This window comes from Plecotus auritus (genome assembly GCF_963455305.1).
Source record: "Plecotus auritus genome assembly, chromosome: 2".
In the NCBI taxonomy this organism is placed as follows: domain Eukaryota; kingdom Metazoa; phylum Chordata; class Mammalia; order Chiroptera; family Vespertilionidae; genus Plecotus; species Plecotus auritus.
In genome coordinates this window covers 20,794,189-20,808,147 of record NC_137771.1, presented here as the reverse complement: position 1 = coordinate 20,808,147, position 13,959 = coordinate 20,794,189, and the positions used below count along the sequence as shown (strand labels likewise).

General features: G+C 43.0%; 1 protein-coding gene across 1 annotated transcript in view; it reads right to left on the bottom strand.

Moving 5' to 3' along the window:
• Positions 1 to 12,138, bottom strand: part of KPNA6 (karyopherin subunit alpha 6) — a 46,970-nt gene extending 34,832 nt beyond the window's left edge. The window contains exon 1 of the mRNA XM_080656221.1: positions 12,019 to 12,138. Coding sequence (XP_080512347.1) covers positions 12,019 to 12,022 — 4 coding nt within the window. The 5' untranslated portion in view covers positions 12,023 to 12,138. The remainder of the gene's footprint in view (positions 1 to 12,018) is intronic.
• Between the last annotated feature and the right edge of the window lie 1,821 nt (positions 12,139 to 13,959).

The following is a 13,959-nucleotide window of genomic DNA, read 5'->3' as shown; positions in this document are numbered from 1 at the left end:
TGTTATTTAAGCCACCTGGTCTATGCTACTTTGTTATGGGAGCCCTAGCAAAATACAGGCCCTAATTGATAGATGAAGACCTTGAGTCTGAGCTCACACACTAGGTGGGTAACAAGATTACTGTAACACTCCATTTAATAACTGGTATGTCTAAAATTTTGAGATTCATCACATTTTAAAATCACGCAATTTTTATATAATACAGGAAGATATTACCATTAAGTAAAAGCTGCTCTGACTAATCCCAATTCTCTCCTAACACTCTACATCTTTATAATGTTCACATTTATCACAACAATGATAAGAAACCCTCAAAATCTTAAAGTGTCTTCTGAACTACCTGGCAGACAATAAATGATGTTTGATATCATTTTCAAGTGAACTTCAGAGTATTTTAACTTTTAAAATTAATTATTCAATATGGAAAAATAAATAAAATCATGCACATTTCCTCAGGAAAAAAGCATACTACATATAGTTAGCTGTCCTGTATATGGGATGGGAATGATAGTGCCACACCTTCAAGCTCACATCCTAGAGCTGCTGGCTAAGTCTTATGTACTTCAAAAAGTTACCAAGTAGCCCTAACCAGTTTGGCTCAGTAGATAGAGCGTTGGCTAGGGACTCAAGGGTCCCAGGTTCGATTCTGGTCAAGGGCATATGCCAGGGTTGTGGGCTCAGTCCAACATGCAGGAGGCAACCAATCAATGATTCCCTCTCATCATTGATGTTTCTATTTCTCTCTTCCTCTCCTTTCTTCTCTGAAATCAATAAAATATATTTAAAAAAAAAAAAGTTACCAAGCAGCCCTAGCCATTTTGGCTAAGTGGATTGAGTGTCCGCCTGCAGACTAAAGGGTCCTGGGTTCGATTCCAATCAAGGGCATATACCTTGTTTGCTTCCTGCCAATCGATGTGTTTCTCTCACATCAATGTTTCTCTAGATCTTTCCCTCTCCCACTCTCCCTAAAAAAATCAATGGAAAAATGTCCTCAGGCGAGGATTTAAAAAAAAAAATAACCAAGTAATTACCTGAAGGCATTTGTCTAGAACAGTGGTCGGCAAACTGCGGCTTGCGAGCCACATGCGGCTCTTTGGCCCCTTGAGTGTGGCTCTTCCACAAAATACCACGTGCGGGCACGCACTACAGTGTGATTGAAACTTCGTGGCCCATGCGCAGAAGTTGGTTTTCGGCTCTCAAAAGAAATTTCAATCGTTGTACTGTTGATATTTGGCTCTGTTGACTAATGAGTTTGCTGACCACTGCCTTAGATGAACCTGAAAGAGTTATATTTAGGAGATAAGGGAACTAACCTTATTTTCTAGGTAATGACACAACAATCTTCTAAGGCAGTGGTCGGCAAACTGCGGGCGGCGGTTTGCCGCTCTGTTGACTAATGAGTTTGCCGACCACTGATCTAAGGAAATGGGCTCTAGAACACTATGAATCTGTCAAGTCTTTTCAAATTACTTCCTTTGTCCTGGTGCTAAAATGCGTGAGCCCTCCCCTCCTGTTTGAAGAGGGAGGCTTTCTAATAAAATGTTATTGTAGCTGCCCAGGCAGAGAATGAGCTAAGGTTTTAAATCAGGCAGACTATGGCATATGCTACAGTTACGAAGTTTTACAATTTATCATGATCCATTGAAAGTTACTTAATGGCACTGGAAGAGAGATAAAAGAGATGCATTGGTATCTCCCATTTTAAGGCCTCTTCCTTAAAGAAAGTAAGAAACCTGATTCTTCTCAGGCTGGATTTGTGTGGTTTTTTTGTTTTTAAGCTGGCCTTTCTGGCTTTTCACTAGGAATTCTCTAGCAAATATGCATCAACATAAGATTCCTAGGTTAAAACACTATGGCCACATGTCAGTAATGAAAGAGAAAGGAGTTAAGAGTGTACTGAGGTATAGAGTCCATAGCCTCAGTGAGCTAGTAAGATTTGATATGCCTAACTCTTTGTAGATATAAGCCCTAATCTTCACAATAATCCTGAGAATACATTTTACAGATGAGAAAATTGAGACTCAGAGATTAAATAATAAACCAAAATGCTAAAGAGTCAACCCTAACCTATTTGGTCCCAAACTCCAGGTTCTTGTCATTTCCTGAAAAGGAAGAGACTGATAACAAGCAAATCCATCAGAATTTTGGATCGGGGACTGCTCAATCACCAATAAACAAACAAATCTGCTCACATTCCAGAATTTCAGTTAATCACAAACTCAAATGCCTTAAAAGGAAACGTCTAGAGGTTGATTTTTTAAAATATATTTTATTGATTTTTTACAGAGAGGAAGGGAGAGGGGTAGAGAGTTAGAAACATCGATGAGAAACATTGGTCAGCCCTGACTGGTTTGGCTCAGTGGATAGAGCGTCAGCCTGTGGACTCAAGAGTCCCAGGTTTGATTCTGGTCAAGGACATGTACCTTGGTTGCGGGCACATCCCCAGTAGGGGGTGTGCAGGAGGCAGCTGATCGATGTTTCCCTCTCATCCATGTTTCTAACTCTCTCTCCCTCTCCCTTCCTCTCTGTAAAAAATCAATAAAATATATTTTTAAAAAAAGGAAGAAACATCCATCAGCTGCCTCCTGTACACTCCCCACCGGGTATGTGCCCCCAACCAAGGTACATGCCCTTGACCGGAATCGAACCTGGGACCCTTGAGTCCGCAGGCCGACGCTCTATCCCAGGCGTCCTCAAACTACGGCCCGTGGGCCACATGTGGTCTGCCGAGGACCTTTATCCAGCCCGCCAGGTGCCGCTGCCTGTCCTGCTTAGTAGCTGACTCGTCCCGGAGTGCGCATAGGAATTTGTTCATAGTTTTTTATTTTTTTTTATTATTTTTTTTATTTTTTTTTAAAATATATTTTATTGATTTTTTACAGAGAGGAAGAGAGAGGGATAGAAAGTTAGAAACATCGATGAGAGAGAGACATCGATCAGCTGCCTCCTGCACGCTCTATCCACTGAGCCAAACCGGTTTCGGCCCATAGTTTTTTATTTTTAAACTATAGTCCGGCCCTCCAACCGTCTGAGGGACAGTGAACTGGCCCCCTCTTTAAAAAGTTTGAGGACCCCTGCTCTATCCACTGAGCCAAACCGGTTAGGGCTATATATATTTCTTTATTGATTTCAGAGAGGAAGGGAGAATGAGACAGAAACATCAGAGAGAATCATTGATCGGTTGCCTCCTGCACGCCCCTACTGGGGATTGAGCCTGCAAACCAGGCATGTGCCCTTGGCCAGAATCGAACCCGGGACCCTTCACTCCACAGGCCAACGCTCTATCCACTAAGCCAAACTGGCTAGGGCAGGTTAATGATTTTTAATAGGGCAGTTACAATAATAAAGCAGGGATTGTACTCATAATCAATTTTTACATTGTGCCAGCCAAACAAAATTTGACAGGGGGACTTACTCCTGACTGCTGGATCTTGAAGTCATAAGACAAGAGGTGGCCTGTGCATGCCTGTTATGCCTTGTGAATGCTATTTACATTTGATCCTCAGTGTGTGACACCAGCTTTGGTAATTAAATTAAAAGCTTACCTTTTATTGCTTAATTCTACAAATTAAAGCTTGTCATGATTAATTATATCAAGTGCTGAAAAGATAAATGTCAACAAGATCTGAATGAACATCTAACAGCTAGTTAAGTCTAAGTTATTTTCTCATATCAAGTAAAAGTTTCAAAATTCACTAAAAATAAGAAACTTATTTTTTTCTATGGTTTTGCTTTTTCTGAAGAATAAACAGTTCTGGATAATTTTAAATTTTGATTACATTATTTATATATATATATATTTTTAAATATGTTTTATTGATTTTTTACAGAGAGGAAGGGAGAGGGATAGAGAGTTAGAAACATCGATGAGAGAGAAACATCAATCAGCTGCCTCCTGCACACCCCCTACTGGGGATGTGCCCGCAACCAAGGTACATGCCCTTGACCGGAATCGAACCTGGGACCCTTGAGTCCGCAGGCCGATGCTCTATCCACTGAGCCAAACCAGTTAGGGCTATTTATATATTTATAAATGCTAACTTGCATATGCAATTTGATACATTACAATGTATATAAATAATATTAGAAGTTACATAGTAAATACAGCTATCAAACTTAGTTAAGTGCAAATAGATTTTCAATTTAACTTTTAAAATAAAAATTTTGTTTAGTCATTCTTAACCCTGCACTGAATAAAAAGCAAGCTTTATGCTTTCTCTCTTTATATATAAAGCAAAGATATACTTATTATATGTAAAAAGGTATAGAGTATATGCATTAACATTTAATGGGAGGGATGCATAAGGGGGGAAACTGTCCAAAAAGGCTCCTTAGGCGAGTGATAATGAAAGAAAAGGTTGAGAAACACACTGATATAAGGGATTAGGGATTTGTCCAATATCTTCTTAGCTTTTCAGCCAGAAACTTGGAGAGTCACCTTGGACAACTCGTTTTCCTTTATCCACCATCCAATCACTAAGGATGGCCATCTTTATTTCCCAATTATTGCTGGACTCTCTTTTTCTCTGTTCCTACTATCATTGACCTAATTCAGGTCTTCATGATGTCTTGCCTAGATTTTATAAGAGCCTCTTTAACCTGTTCCTTTTTTCTTTACATCATACTTCTTGAAACAGTTTGCCTCTCCTCTCTCATTTTTTATCCCACTCCAATTTGCTTCCATGCCATTGAAATATTTTGTAAAAGCCACTGATCAAATAAGTGCATAATGCTAAGGTTTACCTTTAATATAGGTATATGTGTGTATCCTATATAATAAAAGGCTAATATGTAAATCGACCAAACGGCGGAATGACCGGTCCCTATGATGTGCACTGACCACCAGGGAGCTGGCCCCTGGTGTTCAGTGCACTCACACAGGGGGAGCGACGCTCAGCCAGAAGTCGGGCTCTGGCAAGCACAGCGCTGGTGGCAGCAGCCTCTCCCACCTCCGTGGCAGCTCTAAGGATGTCCTCCACAGCAGCGCTAAGGATGTCCGACTGACGGCTTAGGCCCACACCCCACGACAGCCTAAGCTGTCAGTAAGACATCCACTGAGGGCTCCCAGACTGCAAGAGGCACAGGCTGAATTTCATGCACCGGGCCTCTACTATATATATATATATATATATATATATATATATATATATATATACACACACACACACACACACATACATACATATATACACACACACACACACACAATTGCCAGTATTAATAGGCCATATATACATAGGATGGCCATATATACATATGGCCTATTAATACTTGCTACATTTTCCTTAAGGAAGTTTGAGAGTTATTCCAAGCAGGTGAGGACACTAGCTTATTCATATTTAACATACTATGTCATATTGTAGTCTGTGCGCCTAATTATAAGAGGATTTATAAGTTATCTAGCTTTAACTAAATTAAGATCCACAAAATGAATAAGTGGTTTAGAGTCCTATCAAAAAACTAAATGGAAAACAATCCTATATAATAAAGCCTAATATGCTAAGTGTCAGACAGTTTGACCAGTCACTATGACACGCACTGACCACCAGGGGACAGATGCTCCGACTGGTAGGTTAGCTTGCTGGCGGATCGGCACTGGGCAAGAAAGGCCGGACATGTCCTAGAGCCCTCCCATGGTCCCTTCCCTGCCCCAATCGTACACCAGTGGGGTCCCTCAGCCTGGCCTGTGCCCTCTCACAATCCAAGACTCCTCAGGGGAAGTCGGAGAGCCGGTTTCGACCCGATCCCCGCAGGCCAGGCCAAGGGACCCCACCAGCGCACGAATCCGTGCATGGGGCCTCTAGTGTTAATATAAGCACAGCACTAGCTGGTCTGGCTCAGCAGATAAGAGTGGCCTGCAACTGAAGGATCCTGGGTCCGATTCCAGTTAAGGGCACATGCCCAGGTTGTGGGCTTGATTCCCAGTAGGGGGTGTGTAGGAAGCAGCCGATCAATGATTCTCTCTCATCACTGATGTTTTTTTCTCTCTCTCCCTCTCTGAAATAAATAAAAATATATTAAAAAACAAATTATAAGCACAAAAGGAACAAAAGAACAGCAGAGCTGATGTCTCTAGAAATATGAGCTCCTAGTACCAAAATTACACCTGCTTTCACAATAAAACAAAACAAAATATATAATGACCAGCTAATCAGAACTAAGTCAGCCAAAAACTTTATTTTTTTTAAAATATATTTTTATTGATTGTTTACAGAGAGGAAGGGAGAGGGATAGAGAGTTAGAAACATCGATGAGAGAGAAACATCGATCAGCTGCTTCCTGCACACCCCCTACTGGGGATGTGCCCGCAACCAAGGTACGTGCCCTTGACCGGAATCGAACCTGAGACCTTTCAGTCCACAGGCCGACGCTCTATCCACTGAGCCAAACCGGTCAGGGCCAAAAACTTTAAATTATCTAGAAGATAATTTAAAATATGGACTTATGGCAGGGCACACTCTTTTTCTCTCTTGAACATGCTGGCACCTTTCCTCCTCTCCTTACCATAGGTGCGTGCTCTCTGCCTTGCTTTTCCCTAAGCTCAAAGGGCCCTTCTTTTGCCTTTGTAACTCATTTCCAGAGCCCTCACAGCCCAACAGGCTCACCTTTTCTAATTCTGTGACTTTCTAAAACTTTCGCTTGTAATTGAAAAAATAAAAAAAATGGACGTAACAATCTCTTGCTCATCTCACTCCAAATGGTATATTATGTTTAAAAATAATATCTATTGCCCAAACCGGTTTGGCTCAGTGGATAGAGCGTCGGCCTGCGGACTGAAGGGTCCCGGGTTCGATTCCGGTCAAGGGCATGTACCTTGGTTGCGGGCACATCCCCAGTGGGGAGTGTGCAGGAGGCAGCTGATCGATGTTTCTCTCTTGATGTTTCTCTCTCGTCGATGTTTCTAACTCTCTAGCCCTTTCCCTTCTTCTCTATAAAAAATCAATAAAATATATTAAAAAAAAATAATAATATCTACTGCCCAGTGTGGCTCAGTGGACTGAGTGTCATCCCATGCACCAAGGGGTCACTGGTTCGATTCCTGGACACATGTGTGTCCAGGTTGCAGGGCTCGTTCCCAAGTAGGGGTGTGCAGGAGGCAGCCGATCGATCAATGATTCTCTCTCATGACTGATGTTTCTATCTCTCTTTCCCTTCCTCTCTCTCTAAAATAAAGAATCTATTTTTAAAAAACTAAAGAAAACAAAACAAAACAAAAATTACCAAGCCCTAGCCAGTTGTATAGTAGTTAGAGGCCTGAGGTGTCTCAGGTTCGATTCTGATCAAGGGCACATAACAGTCTCCATTTGGTTGATTTCATGCAATTACCCACTATAATTTAAACTCTAGAAATTTCAATACGAAGATAGATTTTTGTCTGTTTTGTTCACCACTGTATTTCCAAGGCCTTAGAACAATCTCTAGCACATAGTAGGCATTCAATAAACATTTGCTGGCCTGGCCAATGTGGCCTAGTGGTTGAGTGTAGACCTATGAATTAGGAGGTCATGGTTCGATTCCCTGTCCGGGAACATGCCTGGGTTTCGGGCTCAGTCCCCCAGTAGGGGGTGTGCAGGAGGCAGCCCATCAATGATTCTCTCTCGTCATTGATGTTTCTTTCTCTCCCTCTCCCTTCATCTCTGAAATCAGTAAGAATATATATATATTTTTAAAAGGTTGAGTTAATACTCTTCATGGTACTAGATTGTGAGAAAAAACTCACACAAAGCAATTTAGAGAAGACCTTAGTAACAGGATAACACAGTATCCAACAATTGCCAATATAGAAAGGCAAGAAACAAGAAAGAAACCAAAGATAGATATGGTTTCTATCTCATGCTCGTGTGGGTCAATGGCCACCAATAACAAAAATGCAGGCCTTAGCCGAAACCGGTTTGGCTCAGTTGATAGAGCATCGGCCTGCGGACTCAAGGGTCCTGGGTTCGATTCCGGTCAAGGGCATGTACCTTGGTTGCGGGCACATCCCCAGTAGGGGGCGTGCAGGAGGCAGCTGATGGATGTTTCTCTCTCATCGATGTTTCTAACTCTCTATCCCTCTCCCTTCCTCGCTGTAAAATATCAATAAAATATATTTAAAAAATAAATGCAGGCCTTAGCGGGTTTGGCTCAGTGCATAGAGCATTGGCCTGCGGACTGAAGGGTCCAAAGTCAATTCCAGTCAAGGGCACATGCCCAGATTTCAGGCTTGATCCCCAGTAGAGGGCATACAGGAGGCAGCCAATCAATGATTCTCTCTCATCATTGATGTTTCTCTCTCCCCCTCCCTCTCTGAAATCAATAAAAATGTATTTAAGAAGAAAAAAATGCAGGAAAAGAAAGCCAAGAAGGAGGAGTGAGTTTGGTGCTTGTGAGATAGTTAGATAGTGATTGATGGTTTGGTGCCTTCTCTGCAAGAAGCTGTTATGAACGGTAGGGTGGGTGGGTAAGGCTGGAGGTAACAAAAGAAGAGATGGGCTAAATGACTTCCTGACCTAGAAGGGTTATTATCAGTTAGAAAGGCTTTGTTACTTGCACCCAAAAGCAAACTAAAAGTGGTCTTCAGTATACTATTTATGGGCAAAGATAGGACAGTTCCAAAGTTGGCTAATTCAGTGACTCAAAAACATGAGATCAGATTCTTTTCCATCTTCTCTACCCTCACCCTAACAACAGCCTATTCTTATAAATTCTGCCTCATGATCCTAGCATTGCTAATGGCAATTTCAGAGTTAGAAAGGGCTTTCCTTTCCAGAGGCAGAACATTGTCCTTCAGATAGCCCATATTTTGGTTGGAGCCATACCACCTGAGTAAGTAGTTCCTCTATTTGCTATCTCTGACCTTTCACAAGTTACTGAATCTCTCTGTGCTTCAATTTCCTCAACTACAACATGAGAATCTGAGAATTAAGTGAGTCTGTATTCCAGTACTTAGACACTTAGATGTTAGGCATTTAGACCTCAAAAAAAAAAAAAAAAAATTATGGTACTTAGTGCCTAGCACATAGAAAGTTCTATATAATTTTTGGCTATTATTATAGCTTTTTCAGCTGTCTTTTTTTGAGGTTGATTGGTGATATCTGGATTAAAATATAAGCTGGCAAAAATAATAAATAAAACATGGCAAATCTCTTTTTAAATAAGGAAAGCTTTTCCAGAAGTCACCCAGACTTCCCTTCACATCTAATTAGCCAGAACTGTATCACATGCCCAGGCCTAAATCAATCACTGCGTAGGGAGCTAGAATTACAATGATTGGTTTAGAGTTTATATTAATCAAGACCTATCCCTGGGGCTGGAGAGGGGCTGTCAGATTCCTGGTTAGCAAGGTGGCAGGAATGGTGATAAAACCACCAGTGTCTGCCAACATTTAGTCTTGAGAGGTTATGGTCTCTGCCAGGGAGGGTTAGAATAAGTAACAGGGCTCCTAACGGCAGTGTAATCACTACAAAGGTCTGAGAAGGCTAGTGAAGTTTGGCACGGGAGAAATAGCATCGGATATAGGCCAGAGCTCAAGGAGAGTACACCAGAGAGGCAGTGAAATACAACAGGTTCTAGATTCATGTAGGTGTGGTGCAGGCCACCAGCCTTGGACCATCACCTAATCTCAAAGCCTGTTTACTCATTTATAAATGAGGAAAACACAAACTAACTCAGATTTGATGTTAGGATTAAATGCATCCTTATACTGGTTTCACTCCCATGGTATAAGGACCAGCCAAAACAAACAAAAAACCCCACGACAGCTGGAAGGTCGGAAAGACAAGGTGGGACAGGGAGAGAGGTACCTGAAATGGAGTTTCGGAGACAAGGGGAGGCAGCCTGACTCTAGATTAAAAATCCCTTTCAGGCCCTAGCCGGTTTGGCTCAGTGGATAGAGCATAGGCCTGTGGACTGAAGGGTCCCAGGTTCGATTCCAGTCAAGAGCACATGCCTGGGTTGCGGGCTAGGTCCCTGGTGGGGGGTGTGCAGGAGGCAGCCAATCAATGACTCTCATCATTGATATCAGTTTCTCTCTCTCTCTGAAAGCAATAAAAATATATTTTTTAAAAAAATCCCTTTCAGGACCTTGGTCAGGTTTTGTTGCTCCACTGAAGAACTTTCAAAGTCTATTGGAAAAGGACTATTTTACTTCACACCTTAAGTCTTTCAAGAGGTTTATGTGCAGCAAAATAGGTAAGAATCTCACTTCTGGCTTTACTACTTACAGTGTTATCTTCTCTGAGGTAGTTTCTCAATCTGTAAAAATGGGAGTAAATCGCCACCAAATTTATTTCACTGAACTTAAACTAAACATTAGCTCCTTCACTTTGAGGCATCAGTATTCCTGAACTTGAAGGCCAATACAAAATCTGTAACATTAAAGCCCCTAAAATTTTTCAATGCATAAAGCAGCAGTTACAAAGAAAGGCATATCAGCCTTAATGGAGGATTCTGGAAACCAGAGCACTTAAGAAAAAGGAACTAACATTATTGAAGGTGGAAAATAATCCGTTCTGATATTTATGGAGCTCTTACTAGGCTTCCAACACTGTGTTATATCTTTTGTTCTCAAACACCTTGATAACAATGCACCCTCACTCTTTCTAGAGATGAGGAAATGAAGGCTCAAAAAGAAAAATAACATTTATTGAGGATACGCTAGATGTTTCCATATGTATTACTGCATTCGACACCTAAGTGACTTCTCTGGATGAGAGCTAGGAAGCAACAGGCAGGACAGTAATACCAGATTTGATTCTACAGTCATTGCCTTGCAGCTCAAGGGAATAATTTATGTTTTCTCAGGATCAGGGATCTTACAAAACTCAATCCTAGAGTCTCATTTAGCGCGCGCGTGCACACACACACACACAATATTTGGGGTTAGCAATTCAATTTGCAGTTTTACAGTTTCGTTCAGACTAAAAATTTCAAAGTGGTCGCACTAGCAAAAAACACACACCCACCCTTTACAACTTTGGTTAAAAGCTTTCTTTCACCCTTTTCCAGCCCAACCACTAGGGGGCCAGGCTAATAACGAGGGTTCTGGAGTCATCACCCTGTTTTAGGCACCGTGTGACCTTGGGTAAGTTACCTTACCTCTCGAAGCCTCAGTTTCCTTATCTGTAAAATAGGGATACCAGTAGTACCTACCTCATTAGGTTGTGCATATTAAGTAAAACGTGACATCTAAACACTCAGAACAATACCTGCACATAGAAAGTGCTCAGCAAATCTTTTTTTTTCTTTTTCTGGATTGGAAATACCAGATGTTTCTGTCCCTAAGCCCAAAACCTTTGCCATCGTAGTTTCCCTGAATACAAGCCTTGCCAGCCGGAGTCCCTTAAGAAAGAGCAACAGGTCGCTTTTTCTCCTAAGTCCCCGACCTACATATGGCCACAAGGTGTTGTTGGCCTTTGGTTTTCTACCACTACGAAGGTTGTCACTCAGCCCAACCGAACCACCCCATTTCCGCCTGGGCTGGGGAAGTTCTCCAGGCCTTCAGCCGCCCAAGCTGTCTTTGGCATGGCTACCCTTGGTTACAGGCCTGGAGCTGGCTCGCCTGGCGTCTCCACACCAGAGGACTCTACCCGCGACGCAGGTAGGGTTTCCCTCAGTTCAGGGGAGCCACTGAATACAGTCAAGATGCGCGTCGGTGAAACACACGCCTGGAGGAGGCTCCCTTGGCACCGCCCGGGCCTGCGGCGGGGAGCCCGGCCCCAAGTCCCAGTCTCCACAGCGCAGGCCGGAGGGTCGGCCCCTTTCTAGCCCCCAGCAATGCTTGGGCTCCGGCCCAGTGACACCACGTGGGGGCTCCAGGCGTGGCAACGTTCCCGGAACCAGCCCCCAAAGACTGCTCCCCGCAAGGGGCCCTAGCCCGGTCCCTAAATGGCCTGAGCAGCACTCCCGGCCTGGCTTTTCCCCAAAACCTATTTGGAGGGGCCTCAGACATCCTCTGCAGATTGCAGGCAGACTGTCGACAGACCCCAAGCCCCGAGACTGCCTCGGCTGGAGTTCCCAGTGCCTGGTTTCCTTACTCACCCATCGCGGCTCCGCTCGCTCCTACTTGGCGGCGGCAGCGGCGGCGGCTTCGGCGGCAGCTTCAGCAGACAATATGGCGGACCTGCAGGACGGCAGCCCCAAACGGACAAACAACCTAACATTCAACCCCGGGAAGAAATGCGCTCTCAGCCCAACAGGGGAGCTTACACACAAGAGCGCATTTAAAGGGACTGCAGCTACTAAAGGCGGGGAATAGGGATGGACTATGAAAAGGGTGGGTGGAGAGAGATTGATATTAAAGCCAATTATAGACCCTGCACTGGATATGAATAAAGGCTCACTTGAACAGGAGAAATGACTTGCTCAAGGATATAGAGCTAAGAAAATAAAGAAGTCAAGAGTAAACAGGATTACAATCTTATTGGGAGTTAAAAAGTAGAAAAATGAGACCAGTGCAGTGCTTCATAGTTGGCAGAGCTATTGTATTTCATTTATTTTCGCAGCAAGCTCTCTGAGGGCAGAGGGCAGTTCTGTATTTTTCATCACTATCTCCCAACACCTAGTACAGTATCTGGCACATGGTATGTGCTCCATACATAATTGTTGAATGAATAAACAAACGAACAGGTCTGTGAGTGACACAAAGCATGGAAAGTGATTTCCCTTTTTAGAGATAAGAAAATGGGAGCCTTGAGTGTTGTCATGCCTTTTGAATCATGAAATTTTATGGCTGGTACACATTAGGCCTCTCTTTTTGCATGACAGGCCAGTCCTGTTCCTCACCTCAACACACAGGAAAGCTATGACTTCAAGTCACTGGTCCCAAGAGGAAGCTGTCTTTTGGAAGCAGAATGTGGGATCTGAGCTTTCAGGTCCTGTCACAACCAATTGCCAGCTCTATTTGTGTGCTCGCCAGTTAAGGGAAACAACTCAAAAAGCTAACTTTAAAACTCAGGGTCATGGCCGAAACCGGTTTGGCTCAGTGGATAGAGCGTCAGCCTGCGGACTGAAGGGTCCTGGGTTCGATTCCGGTCAAGGGCATGTACCTTGGTTGCGGGCACATCTCCGGTGGGAGGTGCGCAGAAGGCAGCTGATCGATGTTTCTCTCTCATTGATGTTTCTGACTCTCTATCCCTCTCCCTTCCTCTCTGTAAAAAAATCAATAAAATATATTAAAAAAAAAAACAAAAAAAAAAAAACTCAGGGTCATGTCCTGACCGGTTTGGCTCAGTGGATAGAGCGTTGGCCTGCAGGTTCGATTCTGGTCAAGGGCATATACCTTGGTTGTGGGCACATACCCAGTGGGGAGTGTGCAGAAGGCAGCTGATAGATATTTCTCTCTCATTGATGTTTCTAACTCTCTATCCCTCTCCCTTCTTCTCTGTAAAAAATCAATAAAATATATTTAAAAAAACAAAAACAAAAAACTCAGGGTCTGGAAAGGGAGTACTATCTTTCTCTTTCTACTGCCACTGCTCAAGGTCAGACCTCTTCAGTATCTTCTGCTCTATTTTGCCTGCCTCCTCACTGGTTCCCTGGCCCCCAGGTTTTCCCACTCCCACCTAATCATCTTCTTAAAAGCAGAAACCTTGCCTAGACTCTCGATTCCAATAATTACAGGCTGTTGTTCCTTGTGATTAAGCCCCCTCAGTGGACTGAAGGGTCCCAGGTTTGATTCCAGGCAAGGGCGTGTGGGAGGCACCTTCCATTCTCTCTCAGAAAAAAAAAAAAAAATCAATAGAAGTGAGGATTAACAACAACAAAAAAGCAGGTACCTTATCATGTCATACCTATGCTTAACAACTTCATAACTTCCTACTGTCCCTCTTTAGGTAATACCCCCAAATTTCAATCTGACATGTAGTCTGAGAATCGAACTAGCAAATTTTTGGTGCACTGGGTGACACCCAACCAAGCCACACCAACCAGGGCAGCTATTTCTTGTCTGGGAAGCTCTTTATCTGTGCTTCAATTCTAAAT